Source organism: Myripristis murdjan, chromosome 3 (assembly GCF_902150065.1).
Source record: "Myripristis murdjan chromosome 3, fMyrMur1.1, whole genome shotgun sequence".
Lineage (NCBI taxonomy): Eukaryota > Metazoa > Chordata > Actinopteri > Holocentriformes > Holocentridae > Myripristis > Myripristis murdjan.
In genome coordinates, this window is record NC_043982.1 from 42,930,521 (window position 1) to 42,947,874 (window position 17,354).

Sequence of the window (17,354 nt, forward strand, 5' to 3'; positions counted from 1 at the left end):
CTACATCAAATTATCACCTGGAGCAGCCCCTCTTGGTTAATAATCCTTTGGGCTGGGCCGATTTTAGAAAATCACACAAACAACAAAAACTAAAAAAACGCATAAAGCAGAAAATCCTACTGGCCTGGAGATACGGCGGCAGAGTTAAAAACAAACAAACAAACAAACAAACAACATAAAAGTAACATTCAATACCCTGTAATATCAGTCAATAGTCTGTGTCATTTCGTTAGGACAGGGTTTGCGTAAAAATAAAATAAATGAACAAGAAGAAGAGGAAGAAGAACGAGAGGATCAATATCTAAATAAATAAAGCAAAATAAAAATAAAATGCAAAACAGATACAGAAACAGATAATAATAATAACGATAATAATAAGAACATCAATATCCAAATAAATACATAAAAATAAAACACATATTCATAATAAGAAGAATGAGAATAATAATAATAATAATAATCCAATAGATAGAAAAATAAAAAACGAAATAGAATCAATTAAATAAAATAAAATAAAATTAAAATTAAAAATTAAAATAAAATTAATTTTAAAAATTATAATATAATAATACAATAAAATTAAATTAAATTAAATTAAGTAAAATAAAATAAAATAAAATAAAATAAAATAAAATACTTATAATTATAATATCCAGATGGGTAAATGCCAGGCCCGGCTGGATGGAGGAGGACCGCCGCACGGCCCGAGCAGAGCGGCTGCCATTGGCTCGCCGGCTCCCATAGAGACGGTGATGTGGCGGCGGAGGGCCGGGCCTGCAGCAGCTGAGGCGGATCTGCGGCTTGATTAGCGCTCACAGCAGACTCCAACATAATTGATGACCTAATTGAAAAGCGGGGAGGAGGAGGAGGAGGAGGAGGAGGAGGGCACGGCCAGGAGGAGAGACGCTCCAATGAAAAAAAAGTTTACTTGTTCTCTCCCTGCACGATTCCACAGCCCAGGGCATTGATGTGAGCAGACAGGCTTTTTTACGCGCACTTCTTCCCCCCTCTTTCACCCTTCACACACAGTGCACATTATCCACTTTCTCACCTTTAGTTTAGTGGCTTTTTTCCCCCCTTTACCTTCTTTTATGAATGATTCTCTCTCGCCATACATCCTCGGATACCAAATCCTCGTCCGCGGCGGCACGACCTCACCTCGGCACATCTTTCCTCAAGTTCAAGCGACACCAAGATTTTCTCTGCAGCTACAAACGCACTTGGGGGAAATACCACCCGGCGAGGAGAAACTTGGCTTTTTGCTCCACTGCGGCTGCAGCGACCGTCAACATGAGTCTCAAGTCTGACGCCGAGCCGAACAACAACGTCTCCATCGAAGAGGAGGTGAGTGGAAACAACTTTTTATTTGTCTTTACGCCGCCGTGCGCCGCCGTCATGTTCCCGGTCACAGTGGAGGAAAAAAGTCACGGAGTTGTCATTCCTCTCCAACGACAAAGTTTGGCCAGCCGGGTCACACTCCGCTTAAATTTACTTTTTTTCAGTCGCCGTGTTATGTTTCATTTCCCCCTCGAGTTTGGTTTAAAAGGACGGCAGCGAGGCGCAAATTAAAGGGAAAAAGTCAGATTGTAGGAATGTTAACCCAAAGTTAACCCTCCGGTTTTTTTTAAACTTCAGGCGGGGGTTATCATAGCAAACAACCACAAATAGAAATAAACCACGAGGCTCTTTAAAACTGTGATTTTTAATCCTTTTAAAACACAATTCCTCATAATCTACACCAGAGTGATCGACACTTGCTGCGCTCTGTGTCTTGGAAAAAGAGTCATGAGGGTTTATGTCAGCTGAAAAGGTGAATGTGGTGTTAAGGTGCATGGATTTACCTTCTGGTGTACGTATCATTCAAAAAAATAATAATAATAGAATAAAAATAGTGAATTCAAATCAATGTATTTAAATTCTTCATTCGTTTTGAGAAAACAGGCGTTTGGAGCTCAAACGCAGCGTTGCAAAGGGAAAATGTCTCATAAAATGTTGTGCGAACCTCCTCTTGTTCTCAAACTAATTTTAAACGTCATCATTTCTCACATAAAAATAACAATAAAACATAAATAAATAAATCGTACATGTTGCCATGTGAAATGTCAGAGGCATTATCAACTGTTTGCTCGTATCTTGATCCTGTAAATTGAGTCAAACTGCTTTGAAAACACCAGCAGGACAACACCAGTTATGAAAAAGCCAGAGAGTTTTGGCCTCGATTCCTTTACATCTCCAGATTAACCCCAGCTCTAACACGATGCCTTTTAAAATTGTCTTCACCCTATACGCCCTAACTTTTAAATTAAAATGTGTTTTGTAGGTTAAGGACATCCCACTGTCCTTGGTAAAGATAAAACAGAGCACAGGCTTTAACTAGTCATCTGAAGATAAATTTAAGTAATTAAATTATGTGATCCATGGAAGTTGTCAGTCCACATTTCTGTTTGACCCGTTATCCTGTGACTCCTTCTGGAGTGACACTGGGGGAGTGCTGGGCTTTTGTTGCTGCTCCTTTTTGTTCCATGTATCTTACAGCAAAGCCACGGGTTTCCAGTTCAGGCTGACATTCAGCATCATGACGCTGCCCTTGTGCATTTTCACACTCGAGAGCAAAGATCAAGACAATAAAAAACTGCAGAAATCTATTACATACAGTGTGTCTGTGCAGGAGAGCTTGATTGCTTTTTGTTCGCAGAAATTCAGCTGATTTAAGGGTTTAAACATGTGGTGCAGGGACTTGAACCGAAACCCTTCAGGTCCTCTGACCGGCCCGGCCGAGCTGAGCAGGGGAAGTCGGTGGACAGATTATAACAACTCCATTGAGTTTGTGTCAAGCTGGGCCGGCCTTCAATCGCTGTACGTGCCGACTTGTAAAGGGCTGAGAGTTGCTGCTGTGCGGCACCTGAAAAATGCCTGAGGGCCGGCAGGGTTGGGGCGGCGGGTCAGAGGAAGGAAATGGTGTCACGCTGTGCTCTGTTGTCCGGCGCTGTTCCTCTGGCAGCCCCTATTGTACTGAAGGCCTCCCCGCCGGCTGGGAACTAATGGGCCTCGCACTGCACTGTTTATTTCTCAGCCACACTGGACTCCTTGTAGCAGTGCTTCTCAAAAAGTTTCAGCCGGCTCCAGGCCCATCCAGGGGGCCCGGGGCCGGCTGAGGGCTGGTTTGACTGCACGGTGTCTCTGCCTCCCCACATGTTCCCACAATGGCAGGATGTTCGTGTCACTCGTCGCTGTCTGGGTTCACTTTTCTTTATTTGCAGCACACAGGTACACAACAAACATTAGCAAACAGAATTCCCTGGGACGTCTTTCTGGTCCGTGGGTCAGAGGGGAAAAGTTTGGGAACACCTGACTTACTGACCTGACTTACAGCCCTTGTTGTTGTTGTTGTTGTTGTTGAATTCACATGTGCACCTCTCGACTTAGCTGGGGCTGCACAATATTCATACCTCTATATATGCCAAATATCTCAACTATAACATGGCTGTGGGTTCACCCGTTTTATGAAAATTACTGGTGAAAATTTTGCATTCTTTAGTAATACCAACTGGACGTAGAAAATGCAGTTACTTCAAAATATTTCATTGATCAGGACAGACTAACCGCTGTCTTAGACTAGCCTCAATGCTAAATTTGATATCGTCCATATCGTTGCCTTTTGAGACATTAATATCACTTATGTTCATATCTAGATGACGATATGATAACAATACTCCGTTCAGGCCTAAACTCGGCCATGTTCTCTTTTGGTTTTGGGAAGGAGTCGTCACATGAAGGTGCCTATTTTGTGTCTGAAATTTGGTGTCCTTTTCTTAATTTTCTGGAGTTAACCCTGTGGGTGGGGGAAAAATTGATACAGGATATTATCACGATATTTTGTGTTGCAATATATCGTTTCACAGACGCCAGGTATTGATGTAATATTTAAGGCAGGTTGTTCTAACAGTTGGTCAGTCTGTCCTGTTTTGCTGCAATAAAAATGACTGAAGTGAGATGAACAGAACGGAAACTGTTATCTTATTAGATAAAACAGATGTTGACAGAGTTTTCCCTTGGGGACAGAATTTGCAGTCTAAAAAAGGCAATAAATCCCAAATATCGCAATGCATGTTATCGCAAAATGTTTAAAATTGCAATATTATCGTATTGTGACTTAAGCATCGTGATAACATTGTACCGCGGGGCCTCTGGTGGTTCCCTCTCGTCAGTTTCATGAAACGTGTGATGGAAATATCTGCTCATGTGTGGTTTGGTTATTAAAGAGGCCTGATGTTTACGCATTATGTGTTTTTATTTTGTTTTTGGCCTAAATGCTGCCGTTACCTGTTGGCTGTGAGATTCTGTTTGTTGACGTGATAATTTCTGAAATGACTTAATGAAGTGTTTGCTTTTTGCTTGCAGGTGCGAACGCTGTTTGTCAGTGGCCTGCCTGTCGATATCAAACCACGGGAACTGTACCTCCTCTTCAGACCTTTCAAGGTGAGCCACGGCAGCTTAATGACAATGCAGAAGCATCGCGTGGCTCTCAGCATTAGATGCGTCATTTCTAGGGGTGCAAAACACGAACCATTCAATCCACAACACACCACACACAGTGCAGCATCTCACACACATCCACTGTGTGAGTCATCTACCGCACACTGAGCTGATGAATAATGAATATACTGGAAGTAATTTTCATGTTTTTTATATAGTCCAAGTAGACGTTTGCCTTTGAAAGAGTATTTGTTGATTTCATATTTTTATCACAAATCTCTGAATGAAAAACATTTCTGCAAATAAGACAAAATACAGAGAAGATTAGTTATGTTAGTGTTTTTTTTTGTTTTCTCTCTGATGTACAAAACAAACCGAACCAAAACTGTGACCCAAAAACCGCAACACAAACCGAACCGTGGCTTTATCCAACTGTTACACGCCTGATCGTTTCATACAGCACACACACTTTAATGAGTATATCTGCTGTTTTCTAGCTGACATCCAACAGCATGCCGCTGATGAAAGTTCAGATATTTGCATATATTGTAATGAGGCCACATCATTGTTTGCCCGCAGCTTTTTTTTTTTTTTTTTTTTTTTTTGACTGGGCTCATCAAAGTCCATAAACACCCCCTCTGCCCCCCCACCTCCTCCTAACTAACCAAATGGGAAGTGGTATCCCGCGCACATGGATGATTTTGTGGAATGTGTAAATGAGTAGCCTTTGCTATTGGCCAAGCGTCCCTCCCTGTGACCCAGCTCGCCTCTGTTAGGGAAACTTCTAAGCTTCCATTTCCTCTCATGACATTCAAACATTGTGAAACCACCGACACGTTTTGTTTTCTTAAGCCATTCCTCTGTTCAACAATGTATTTCTGTATTACTTAAAACCTTCTGCTTGCTTACACAGTACAGTGTGTGTGTGTGTGTGTGTGTGTGAGAGAGAGAGAGTGAGAGAAAGACGTTTTAAATCTGGTTCCAATCTGTGACGTGCACTTGAGTTTTGATCCAAAGTAAAATAAGTGTTAACAAGACAGACCTCATTTTTGTTTTCTCTTACTTAAAAAAAAAAAAAAAAAAAAAAAAAGCCACACACGCTTCACGGTGGTTTTGAATGTTGACCGGATTCAACCACGTGTGATTCTACTCTGAATTACTGGAGCTAAATCTGGTTTGGATTGTGTCTCAAGATTTATCACAGCTAGTGAAAGTTGTTTAATTTTCCACAGTTGTAAATCAGGATCAGGAGAGATCCCATCTATCAATTCCCGGGCAAAATTCCCCTCCGTTTCTCAGGGAATTGCTCTCACTGTAACCAGCAACCTTGTGCTTTTTGAATTCAGTGTAAACCAACGGCTTTATTTGGGAATCATGCTTAATCTAGAGCAAACACCAAAATGCACACATGCTGACATGCTCTGTACCTACTTCTGGACACTGTCACACAAATTACACACTGCCTTGAATTGCCTTTTTTTTTTTTTTTTTTAGCACTGTGGAAAAGTGTTAATATTTAGTCAAATTGGTGAAAATGCTTTACCTCGTGCACAAAAGTGAGCCTACGTCTTGGCCTTAACAAATGCGAGCATGTTACTGAGCAGCAGGTTTCTCTTCATATGGTGAGAGGAGTTCATGCCTGGCTTCCTGCATGTGACTCCACGGTGGATAATTGGCTATCTTTCCTCTCCGCAGGGTTATGAAGGGTCACTGATTAAGTTAACATCAAAACAGGTGAGAGGCTTTCCATCTGTGCTAGGAATGGGTTTAATGTTATATTAAAATAATAAAACTCAAATGGACAGCTCAGCGTCGACTCTGACTTCACATGTATCAGCTAATGCTTGAGAAAAAAAAAAAAAATTGCTATTATTCTGGTTATTCTCACTCTCTTAAAATGTTTTAACCCGAGTATGAATCTGAAGTATCTCTTTGGAAGTGACAGAATATGTGGGCTTGAAGAGGTTCTCCAGGATTGGTCGGTTGTCTCAGTGTGTTTTCTTCCCTTTTGTCTTCCAGCCTGTTGGGTTTGTAACCTTTGACAGTCGGTCTGGAGCCGAAGCTGCGAAAAATGCATTAAATGTAAGCATCCTCACACCACATGGGACTTGACTGTGTCCTTGCATTATTGATGCAACCTGAAAGGAATGATTTGGGAGTTTAAAAAAAAAAAAAGAAAAGAAAAAATCTATTTTCTCCCCATTTAAAATTTCTCAAAGCCAACTCCATTTTGTCTTTTATAATTCAATGGCAGGGCCATTTTTGGAAAGAGACCCAGAATCCTGTAGCCTTACGGTAGTTTACTTTGACCTTGGTACACATCCTTCCTAGTCTGGTATAGCTTTCCTCATTTGCATATCACTGCTTTTACTGTAATATCTGTTCTGTAGTCACATTGGTAGTGTTATTTGGACACATCTTCAGTAGTGTAACCTCCTTATTTTGTCACCAAGTAGCCCACGTTGGCAGTATCTAACACTTCTCTCTCTCTCTCATAGCCTAGCCTTCCTTATATGAGCATCACCTCTTAGACACACCAGCAGTCACACACATAAAACACACACATACACCAAGATACTACTCACCTGCATGTGGGCACAACGCTTAGGGCACAGAACACAAGCAGGGTAAAACCACACACAAAAAAAGACACCTTAAACGTCTCGCCATCGGCCCCTCTCCTCGTCTCCCTCTCCTCCTGGCCAGAGCGGCCGGGGTGAAGCCTCTCCCGTGATTTGGTCACGAAGAAAGAGATTCAGGCGTGTTCAGATACTCGCAGAATGTGTCCTTCAGTGTGTCCTTCTCTTTCTTTGAAGTCGCCGCCCATCTGAACAGCATCGGCTTGTTGAAATGCAGCCGGGTGGCAACATTGTATCGCATCCCTTTGTTGCGCAGAGCAGCGGTTACTTCAAAGGGAAGCGTGAGCGAAGGACACATTTTTGAGTATTGAAACGACAGGGCTTTAGGAAAGGAGGCCATGTGAGACTACAGAGCTACAGCCCCTCAAACTCAGCCCACCTCCCTTACGATACTATGTCCCCCTCCTCCCCTCCTCCGTCTCTCCCTCAGGGTATCCGTTTTGACCCCGAAAGTCCCCAGACCCTGCGCTTAGAGTTTGCTAAAGCCAACACGAAGATGGCAAAGAGTAAGCTGATGGCCACACCGAACCCCACAAATATCCACCCTGCTCTAGGAGCACACTTCATTGCACGGGACCCATGTAAGTTGTACGGCTGCACCACTCTAGGCTCTCTCATCCACTCTCACCTTGGCAATGCCAGTCCTCGAGTTACCCTTGTTAACCCTTTCTTGATTCTGTCTTTGGTTCATGTGGTATACATATAGAAAGTCAAATGGCTTTTGGGGGAGGGGGCAGGGGAAAAGATGGAAGCTAACAAATGAAGGACTAACTCACCCTCCACATGCATGCGTCATCTCAACTGTAAGACAGCTGCTTCGCTTCTTTCCAACAGGGAAATTTCCACTTTCTCACAAGGTTGAGTCAGCAGTTATACCTCCTTCCGTCTTTTTTGCCTATGCACCTGCTTGAGTCATCAGGCTTGGGTGGGTGGCACAACACGGGTTAGTGCTGTAGAAGTGTTCATGGGTCAGATTATGCTTCTTAAAGGTGGAGATTTGTTCTGTAGTGACGGTACAAAACTGTCGGTACCGTGGGTCCACTGAGTAATAGACTGTTCACTGGTCAGTAATTAGTCCGTAGGCCCTTACAGCACCGTGCAGTAAGTGAAATCCTTTTTTGTGGCATGTCTGAACAACTTATTTCTACTTGTTTGAGTTGCTATCCTCTGGTCCGGTTGTTTACACCACAATGTGTACCTGTGCTGTGTTCAAGGGTAGGTCAGTCAGCACTTTTCTCTTGTTTTCTCCCCAATGCCGTCCCGCCCTGCACTTCCCAGATGACCTGACAGGGGCAGCACTGATCCCAGCGTCGCCTGATGCCTGGACCCCCTACCCCCTGTACACCACGGAGCTGACCCCGGGCCTCCCTCACGCCGCCTTCACCTACCCAGCGGCCGCTGCCGCTGCCGCAGCCCTCCACGCCCAGGTGAGGGACCAACCGGTGTGTGTTCTCTCATCTTCTTTTCCATACATGTTACACTGAGCTCTAACCAGACAGAGGAGACAGGCGGAAGAAATGCCAGCACACTGCCAGTACACTCCTGTTTTAGTCACTGCTATCATGAGACCAAGGTTATTACAGTAAAGTAAATGAAACTAAAAACTAAAACCAGGTGTGGAAAAAAACATTTGGTTAACTGAAATAAGAAGAAAATCTAACTGAAATGATGTGGTGAACTTAGAGAACTAATTACAGTAAAGTGAAAATATACAGAAAATGTCAAACATGCATTGGTGCTGATGTTTGACACTGGAAGGTCTGCATGTGTGTGAGTCAACTGCCTTCACAAATTGTTGTTTGCGCTGGAATACCTTTTCTGAACCTCTTCAATCTTGTCCCTGAATAACACCCTCAGTATTATAATAAATAATAAAAAAAAAAAACAACAACCTTAAACTATGATTGTGTTATGTTTTACACAGGAGTGAGCTGGAGTGTGCAGGTATGTCATTTCCTCTGTTTGTCCATTGTAGCTGCAGAGATGTTTAAGGACAACGTGTGCACCTAAATGTCACACTGATACAACTGCACCATGATGTCCAAATGTGATATCAATCATGGTTCAGTTTTGAAAGTACACAGTCTGATTGTTGAAATGTTTCCAGAGGCACTACAATAACATGTTTGATAGACCTGCCAGTCCAGGCGTCAGGTTACTGTTTGCTGCGTACTTTGTGCCCAGTCGTAACGTTACTCGATGATATCAAGGTGAGCTAATTGGGAAGGTGGGCGGGTGTTGAGTTACACGATGGCAAAATGGCCGTCACGTTACAATGGGGAAATTTGTTGATTCTCTCCTGCGAGCCACCATGAGTGGAGACGTGTAAGCTTATTCCACCAAATCCCTCTCTGCACGGCCGCCATCGTGCCCTTTTTGACCCGCCGCTCCCGTGGTGGATGGCCTGAGAGCTGGAGGTGTGACTTTTCTCCTTTAATGGAGCTCCCTGCTTCCTCCCCCTGTCAAAACGCAGCCTCAGACACACTGCGGTCCTCTGGGAGAGCAGGCCTGGATACTGTCAGACAAAATTTTCATGTCTTGGTCTGCAGCTTAGACAAAAGATACAAAGGGAGCATGAGGATGGGGGTTCGTATTCACAAAGAGGCAGTTAAGTCTTGTGCTTGTGCGTGTAGAGCCGCGGATTAAAGCCATAATGCTCGTGCACAATTTCTGGAGTCGAAATTGAAATTTGTAGGATAACATCGCTGCCTTATTAAATTTTTGGATTGGCATTCATCTTAAATGTTGCAGTATTTGTTCCATCATGAAGAAAAATAAAGGCATTGGTTCAGCAGAAGGGGATAGGAAAGGTGTAGGAGTGTTTTTTTTTTTTTTTTTTTCCATTGTACACTAATTGCTGTGTAAATGCTCCGGTGGCGATGCAGTAGGCTATGAAGGCAGTAGGCAATGCTTTTGTTAACAATAGCAATGGAAAATATTTCTCCGGTTGGGTCATTTAAAGTTCATTGCGGAGTGAACTTCCTGCTGCAGTAGAAGAGCACAAGGGGAGTGCAGCCACTTGCAAGGCAGGCAGCTATTATATAGCCCGTTTTTGTCGGGCACAGGACGCAGAGGAATGCAAGGTATTTCGCTCGGAGAAATTGTCAGTCCTGATGGCCTTCTTTGGAGGTGCCAACTTACTGTCCACGTCCCTGTTGGAACACAAGCTGTCTATGTAGCCGCACAAAGGGGGGAAAAGTCTGCTAATTGCAATCTGACGAGAGATCCCTAAAATGCCCTGAATTCTCTTCCCACCGATTCAGTTTTCTTTATGGATGGAAAGACTCTTTAGCATCTCGTCGTTGTGCTCTGCAGTCAAATTAATATTTCTAATCCTCTGAATATGCTTGGCTGCTGTGGCCTGTGCTTTTTTTTTTTTTTTTTTTTAATTCTAAACATTCAAAATGTAAAAAAAAAAAGTGAGAGGCCTCTGCAGGTAATGAGTAGCTGTTTGTGCAGCCTGACGCAGGGTTCAGTCAGTGTGTGTGTGTGTGTGTGTGTGGGTGCTGGTATGGAAACGCACAGGAGGCATACCAGTTCTTACCCTGTGGAAATATTTAACACACGGAGAGGCTGAACTCAACACATTTCCATGCCTGTTAATTACTCCAGGACTATTGTCCCCTCGGAGTGCTTACGTGACCCACATTCCCATGGCTTCAGCGACACGGGGCTTAAAGGGACAGTCCACCTAAACTGAAAAGCTTTTGATCCTGATCTTGGGTTTGCGACGGCGCATTCGTGCCATCATAGGGAAAAAAATTTGGAGCCCAGCGAGATTGGTAATGCTCTGAGGGGAAAAAATTTTGAATTTCTGAGATTAAATTGGTAAATTTACGAGGAAAAAAAAACAAATTTATAAGAAAAAGACTTGGAAAATTTGGTATCACCTCATCCTCTCTCCTCCCTCTCCAATCATTCTTTTCTTCTGAATCGGCTCAGGTCACAGCAGTGTCTCTTCAGAGTCTTCAAATTAACCCTAACCCCGGTGCTCAAATCACCACAATATCCATGTTCATAAATCCAATTGCTGTTATGAATTCACATTAAAGCATTTGGAAAGGAAAGACTGGACACAGGAGATCGTCAAAGCTTTATTTACCTACAACTGTACATCCGGCACCACTTCCTGTCGTCTTCTCTATCTGTGTAACAGCACTTGTAGCGCCTCCTGTTGGCCTGGAATAGGAATAGCTTTCAGAACACAACAGTTGTAAAGTATAATTGGATTAATTTGAGGTTATCAGCTGCAGGCCTGATCTGTAGAGTCTGCGGAGTGCAGTTGATCCACCCTTACAAAGTCAAGATGTGGATCCTTATAGAGTTTGGATCGAGCTGCATATTTCTGTTTGAACCTGACGCGAGAGAGAAGTGTAGTAACAGAAACCGACCCGAACCTGACAGATATTCTTTTTTTTTTATGTTTGTGTGTGTTTGAACCCAACCTGAGCCCAAGATTTTGTTTGTCCTCCATTGCTAGGTTACATTTACCGCCTGACATAGCCAACCTGAACCCGAACATAACTGCTAAATTTTTGTCCGAACCCAGCCTGGCCTATCAAGTCCCGACTAGTTCCCTGACGCAAAAAAAAAAAACACATTTTTTTCTCTTGTAAATTTGTGAGTTTCTTTTCTCGTAGATTTACGACTTTTAGCCCAGAAATTGAGTTTTTTTTTCTTGGAATATTACCCCCCTCCCATGTGTCCATAATTTTCTTTTTTTCTACAGTGGCGCTAATACGCATCATATGAATTCATGTGAAGCCACAGTCGTTTGGTCATTTCAAACCCTGTTTTTTAAATGGATGAAATCCCCAAAAGCTGGGCACTGAAACACTGAAGACTGGCTTTTGGTCTGGTGTACATGACTATGTTTGTGTTTCCTTAGATGCGCTGGTATCCTACTCCCTCTGAGACTTCCCAGCCTGGATGGAAGTCCCGGCAGTTTTGTTAGATATTTAGTGAGTAACCTTTGGTGCGACAGTGTCTTTTGTTGTTGGTTTTTTTGTTGTTTTTTTGGTTTGCACCCATTCCCACCTTCCTCCTAACTGCTAGTGTGATGTCATGCAAACTGAAGCTGCATAATGAGCACAATGATTAATTAAAACCTGCTGAGTATGTGAAGATAAATATGCTTTTTGTTATTTTGGTTTAATTGGAATAACCATTGTCTTGTTTTTTTTTTTTTCCCTTCCTGTGTCTTTAGGCCTCTGGAAACCACACCTTTGTCCACCTGAAGTGAGGTTTGCCAAGCTCTTCATTAATTTAATCAGGTTTATTTAATGGACAAATGTGCATTATAAACATACAGTATTTATGTCCCCCCCTCCCCAGTTGTCTAGGGGGTGGGGGGTCCGAGTTGAAACCATCTTGCTGTCGACAGTCTGAGCTTATGATTCCTCTTTGGCAACTATTGCGGTACCATCTTAGCACTTCATAAAAAAAAAACCTCATGCAAGCCTAGTCGACTCCATGGATCATAATTGCTGAGGAAATTTGACATGTTGGAGTTACCGTTGTTAAGCTAGTCCTTCCATGGGTTTATATCGCGGCTCTGGGGAGGTTTAGAAGAGTTAAGAGTCATTGCATGTTAAAGTCTTTTTGGCATGAATTTAGAACGCAGAATTCTGTGTATCCTAATTTTCTTAGTGTTTGTGTTGCCTCTTTACCTTGGCCTAGACGAGAAATGTTTTGTTTTTTCCTGTAGAACCCAGCTCTTACCTCTGTGAAAGCTAGGCTGTTGTGTAAATGGCTTATCTTGCATGGACCTTGTGAATGCATCCCTACGTTCAATGACAATCCCGTCCTTACCCGATCATATCAATGTCTGTTTATTATTTGAGCAAAAGAAAGTACAAATGTGTTTGTACTTTTTTTGCGTAATGTATATTTATGCATTTTTGTGCAACTAAAATAATGAACCTGTATAAGTTGGATGTTTAGTCGTCTCTTGTGTTTTTGGTGTTAATTTTTGATCCTATAATCCTGTTGAAGTAGGTTTAAAAAAAAAAGTGCAATTGTATTTGTTTAAAGGGGAAATGGGGGTGGGGTGGGGGTCTGTCAAAAAAATGGAAGTATTCTGAGAGTGGCTTAATGCCACTCTGACTGCTAAAATGAGATTGCTGTACAACGCTGATCTTTCAGAATGTGAAACTGGACTACAAACGTAAAGGGGTTTTGTTTTTTCCGAGGAGGCGGTGGGGGGGGGGGCGATTTTGAAAGGGGAAGCAGGATTAGAGTGACGGAGGAATTTAAGTTTGTGGTTTAGAACATGTTTGTCTTTGTATCTGCTGTGCATAAGATGTACAAATATTCCCATCTTATGAATAAAACAAGCAAGTGAATGCAGTTCATGGTCAGTGTCTGTCATTCGTCACTGTAGCAGGTTATTTAGACACCAATCACAGTTGAAAAATTATTTTACAAAAAAATAATTAAAAAAAAAAAAACCCTCCTGCACAGCATGCTAAGTCACAGCATTGAACTGTGGCCATCAGATGTTGACATCAATAATTCATACCAACTCTTCATTTGTAATGCACCGCTGCATTAGTGACTTTTTGCATGGGGAGTGGAGCTGACCTCCACACTCTGCCCTCAGAGGTTGGTAAAGCTGCTCTGCGCAGCCAGCCGTGACGGCTCCTCCAGGGACCCCCTTTAAGTGGCCCTACTCAATAGGACCAGCTGCTTAATTATAGTGGAGCGACTGGTGGCAGCGCTGGTGGCTGACTGCGACCCCGTAGTCCATTATGTTGTGCCAGTTTGTTAATTCAGCAGTTGGTGTAATGTAAAGGGAGTGTCAACGTCTTGGATCAGGGGGTTCATCCGTGTGGCACATTTACACTTCATCCTTAACTCTGTACCCACTGATTGTTCATTTATACTCATTTGCAACAGCAGGGGAATGAGATTTTTCTGAATGAAAATTTGAGCTAATATCACACAAAGCATTTTTTTAACTGAAAAAAGTCATTTTTCTGCCACGGATGGCTTTTGGTTCAGTATTTGGCGTGCAGCTAATCAGTCTGTAACTATAAACACAAATCCAGAGAATAGTTGGGAGGGAAGGTGCCACACAGCAACAAACATCATACACAGTAAAGCCTACAGCTCAATAAACTTGGTGCTTTATTGTCGAAGCTTAATTTTAAGTTAAAAACAGCATCTGCTATTAGGAATTATTTTTAAATAATAATGAATTGAGACTGATCAGAAACGCCATCAGCATGAGCACCATGTTAATGCTGACATGAGGACAGACTTGGTATTTGTGTTATAATTTGTATATTTGTGTTTAGTGTATGTCATTAACTGGAATTTACACTGTCACTTCCTCAGCTCCAGCTGTCCAGTCTGATGCAGGTCAGCTCAGCAGCTCTGCCATAAATTCTACCTTTTTAACAAAGTTTATAATGTGCAGTTTGTGTTGACATTGTGGAGAATGTGTCACTTTAATTCTGTGTTTATTACTGAGGTGGTAGTTTGCAGAGGTCTGCTACTGGACTGCATTATACTGAGAGGTGTTTCTGATTTTTTGTCCTCCCTATTTTTATACAATGAGGAAGGACAGAATATTGGAAACATCTGTCAGTAAAATGCAGTCCAGTCCAACAGCAGCACTAACTATGAGCTCAATGCCAAACATAGATGTGAATGAACACCTCTGTTACCGTGACAACAAGACAAGCTGAGCATTATAGGCAGCAGTAGAGGAAACTTTATGGCACAACAGCTGGACTGGATTAGATTAGATTATACAGGTGGACCTGATAAAGTGGACACTGAGTGTATATTAAGTCTTGCATGATATTAATGACTTCAGATCATATTACACCAGGTAACACTCACATAAATGTCATTATGTAAATCTTTGACACCGTTTTTGACATCAGGGCTATAATGCATCACGGCCACAGACTGTAGGCATTACTGTGGAAACACATTTTGAATTCTGTCTGGTGGTTAAAATAAAACCAAAAAAGAGCAAATATTCTCACAAGGATCAGCCGTTTGCCCTTCATGGAAAACTGGGCCGTGTAACGTCACTTTCACACAGAGCAGCTGGATTGACAGGAGATCGATGTGAGGCTGGTGGACGGCGACGCTGTGGACTGGAAGGCACAACGCTCCTTTTACTGTCATTTCTCAGCCACACACACACACACACGCACACACAACCTGTATGCAAAGATCAGATTCAAAGTGCAGTTACAGCGACACGGGAAATAATTTCCACAAAATCAGAATCCACAGTCAAGACCAGAAACCAGACATTACTGATGTACTGCAAGAGGAGTGTACTATTCAACATGATTTTAGATCATATTTTAATGTAAATACAGGTGTGTGTTTTAAGTGATGGCCCTAAAATATTCAGTAGCAGAGGCTCAGCAGGCCCAGGGGCCACATTTGGCCCTCAGGACGAGTCCAACAAAATAGATATTTTGACAAATCTGTCTCAAATTTGTCTGGTTTCACTACAGTTTCAGTGTAAGCAGCATAATCAAACAATGTATCAGAAGAGCTGTTTCATTATGTAATATGATTATATGATGCATTTCCTTAAGAAATCATTTTATAACACAAGCATTGTAAGACAGAGGGCGCTGTTCAAAAATATAATATCCCCAGTCTAATGTGATCTGTTTGGTTGTCCTCTGTACTAAATCTTTGCCATACAGTCTTGTATAAATAAAGTAAATAAAACAAAACCACATAAAACAAAAAACAAAAACTCTATTCTACTCTTTTTGTATTTTCTGCAAAGAGCTACAGAAATGATGATGAGTCTCGTCAAAAAATATGTATAATCTGTTTTTGTAATAAACCTGCTTGTGTGAAGAACAGATTATAAATAAGTCACAAAATCTGCAATTCAATTCAGTGAAAATAATCTAAATGGATAATGAATAAATGAATCTAAATTCACCTGTGCACACCTGATAAAACAGTGGTTGTTAGCAAATGCAAGCCTCATTTTAAGGCGCATAAAAAAATAGCCACAAGTACAGCGGTGAGTCAGAAGGGCCTGAGGATATGTTTTTTACATGCAGGAGTTGACATTAACAGTGCGGTGCTGCCACCTACAGGCGGTGCAGCCACAGGACAGGCGAACATGACACACACACACACACACACACACACACACACACACTTATTATAAGAGGGGGTCATTTGATCAGCCAACTCTTAAGAGGAGAGGCATTTTGGGTTTATGGTTTGAACACAATTGAACCTTATCAGCTTAATGAAACACAGGATCGGAGCTCTTTCATGTGATTTGAAAACATTAATTTATCTCTCTCTCCACAGGTAAACTTGGGCCCTGAGGCGGGACAGGTGAGCCCAGGTGAGCCGCTGGGTCCCCTGACACTCACCTGTCCTGTTTAGAGATGGAGAGGGGCAGTCACAGAGCAGATGGTGTGTCTCCTTAAATAAATGTGGCTCTTCCTTTCCTGTTAGCTGTAGAAAGGAGTCAGCTTTCTTTCCGAGTTAAAATAATGGAAAATGGTGTAATCCTTGTAAATCTGTGTAATTTACATTTTTTTCTGGATGTTTAAACACTAGCAGCGATTCTTGAAGCTCTATCTCTGAAACCATGAACACTTGCAGACGATATATTTACCAAGTGAGTCAAAGTGAACGTGTGTTCTCAGCTTTATGAGTGGAAAGAAACCCTTCTGTTACCTTCAATTTTTCCCAAATTGACCCCACTTATTTAAACCTCCACAAAATGATTATAATACAAATTGCTAACCCTTAATATGTCACATGACCTATCAGTGGTTCTGGCAGAGGAAAGGTTTTTCGCAGATTGTGTGTAAAAGCTTTATGTGTCTTATATGTTTTATACAGCTAAAAAAAAAAAAAAAAAAGCCTGTACACTGATGTGTGCCAAATGTGTACAGGAGTTTGAAAACATATCATCATGTTAATTTCATGTTTACCCACTTTTTACCCATTCAATTAGGAAAAGTCATTAAATATGAAGCAAAAAAAAAAAAAAAAAAAAATCATGTATTTAGAGGTAGGTAGGTAGATACTTTATTCATCCCGCAGGAAATTCACATTTTCTTCAGCAGTATCCACAGATTACAGATTAAGTAAATAAAAAAACAGAAATAAAGAATAAGATCTAAGTATAACAGAATAAGATCTGAGTACAACAGAATAACCTAAGTACAACCCAGTGTGCAAAAAGCAATGTGCAACAAAAAAACCCGAAAAAAAAACGTGTGC

At 41.8% G+C, this 17,354-nt stretch overlaps 1 protein-coding gene across 4 annotated transcripts; it reads left to right on the forward strand.

Moving 5' to 3' along the window:
- Nucleotides 1–875: 875 nt before the first annotated feature.
- Nucleotides 876–13,463, forward strand: LOC115354093 (RNA-binding protein with multiple splicing 2). Of its 4 annotated transcripts, none has more exons than XM_030044271.1 (8): nt 877–1,344; nt 4,402–4,479; nt 6,172–6,210; nt 6,496–6,558; nt 7,546–7,696; nt 8,394–8,557; nt 12,004–12,076; nt 12,322–13,463. In XM_030044271.1, the coding sequence occupies exons 1-7, from the start codon at nt 1,096–1,098 to the stop codon at nt 12,067–12,069; spliced, it is 810 nt and encodes a 269-aa protein (XP_029900131.1). In that variant the 5' UTR covers nt 877–1,095; the 3' UTR covers nt 12,070–12,076; nt 12,322–13,463. The 4 variants fall into 4 exon arrangements, with proteins under 4 accessions (XP_029900149.1, XP_029900131.1, XP_029900157.1 ...); XM_030044280.1 differs by having other exon boundaries at nt 878–1,344; nt 8,394–8,542; XM_030044289.1 differs by lacking the exon at nt 12,004–12,076 and having other exon boundaries at nt 876–1,344.
- The last annotated feature ends 3,891 nt before the right edge of the window (nt 13,464–17,354 follow it).

Excerpts from the sequence above, each read along its gene's own strand:
- LOC115354093 (XM_030044271.1), top strand. The coding sequence starts at position 1,096 with ATGATTCTCTCTCGCCATACATCCTCGGATACCAAATCCTCGTCCGCG. Across the intron at positions 6,559-7,545 it reads CTGCGAAAAATGCATTAAAT|GGTATCCGTTTTGACCCCGA; the intron begins GTAAGCATCCTC and ends TCTCTCCCTCAG. Across the intron at positions 8,558-12,003 it reads CCCAGGTGAGGGACCAACCG|ATGCGCTGGTATCCTACTCC; the intron begins GTGTGTGTTCTC and ends GTGTTTCCTTAG.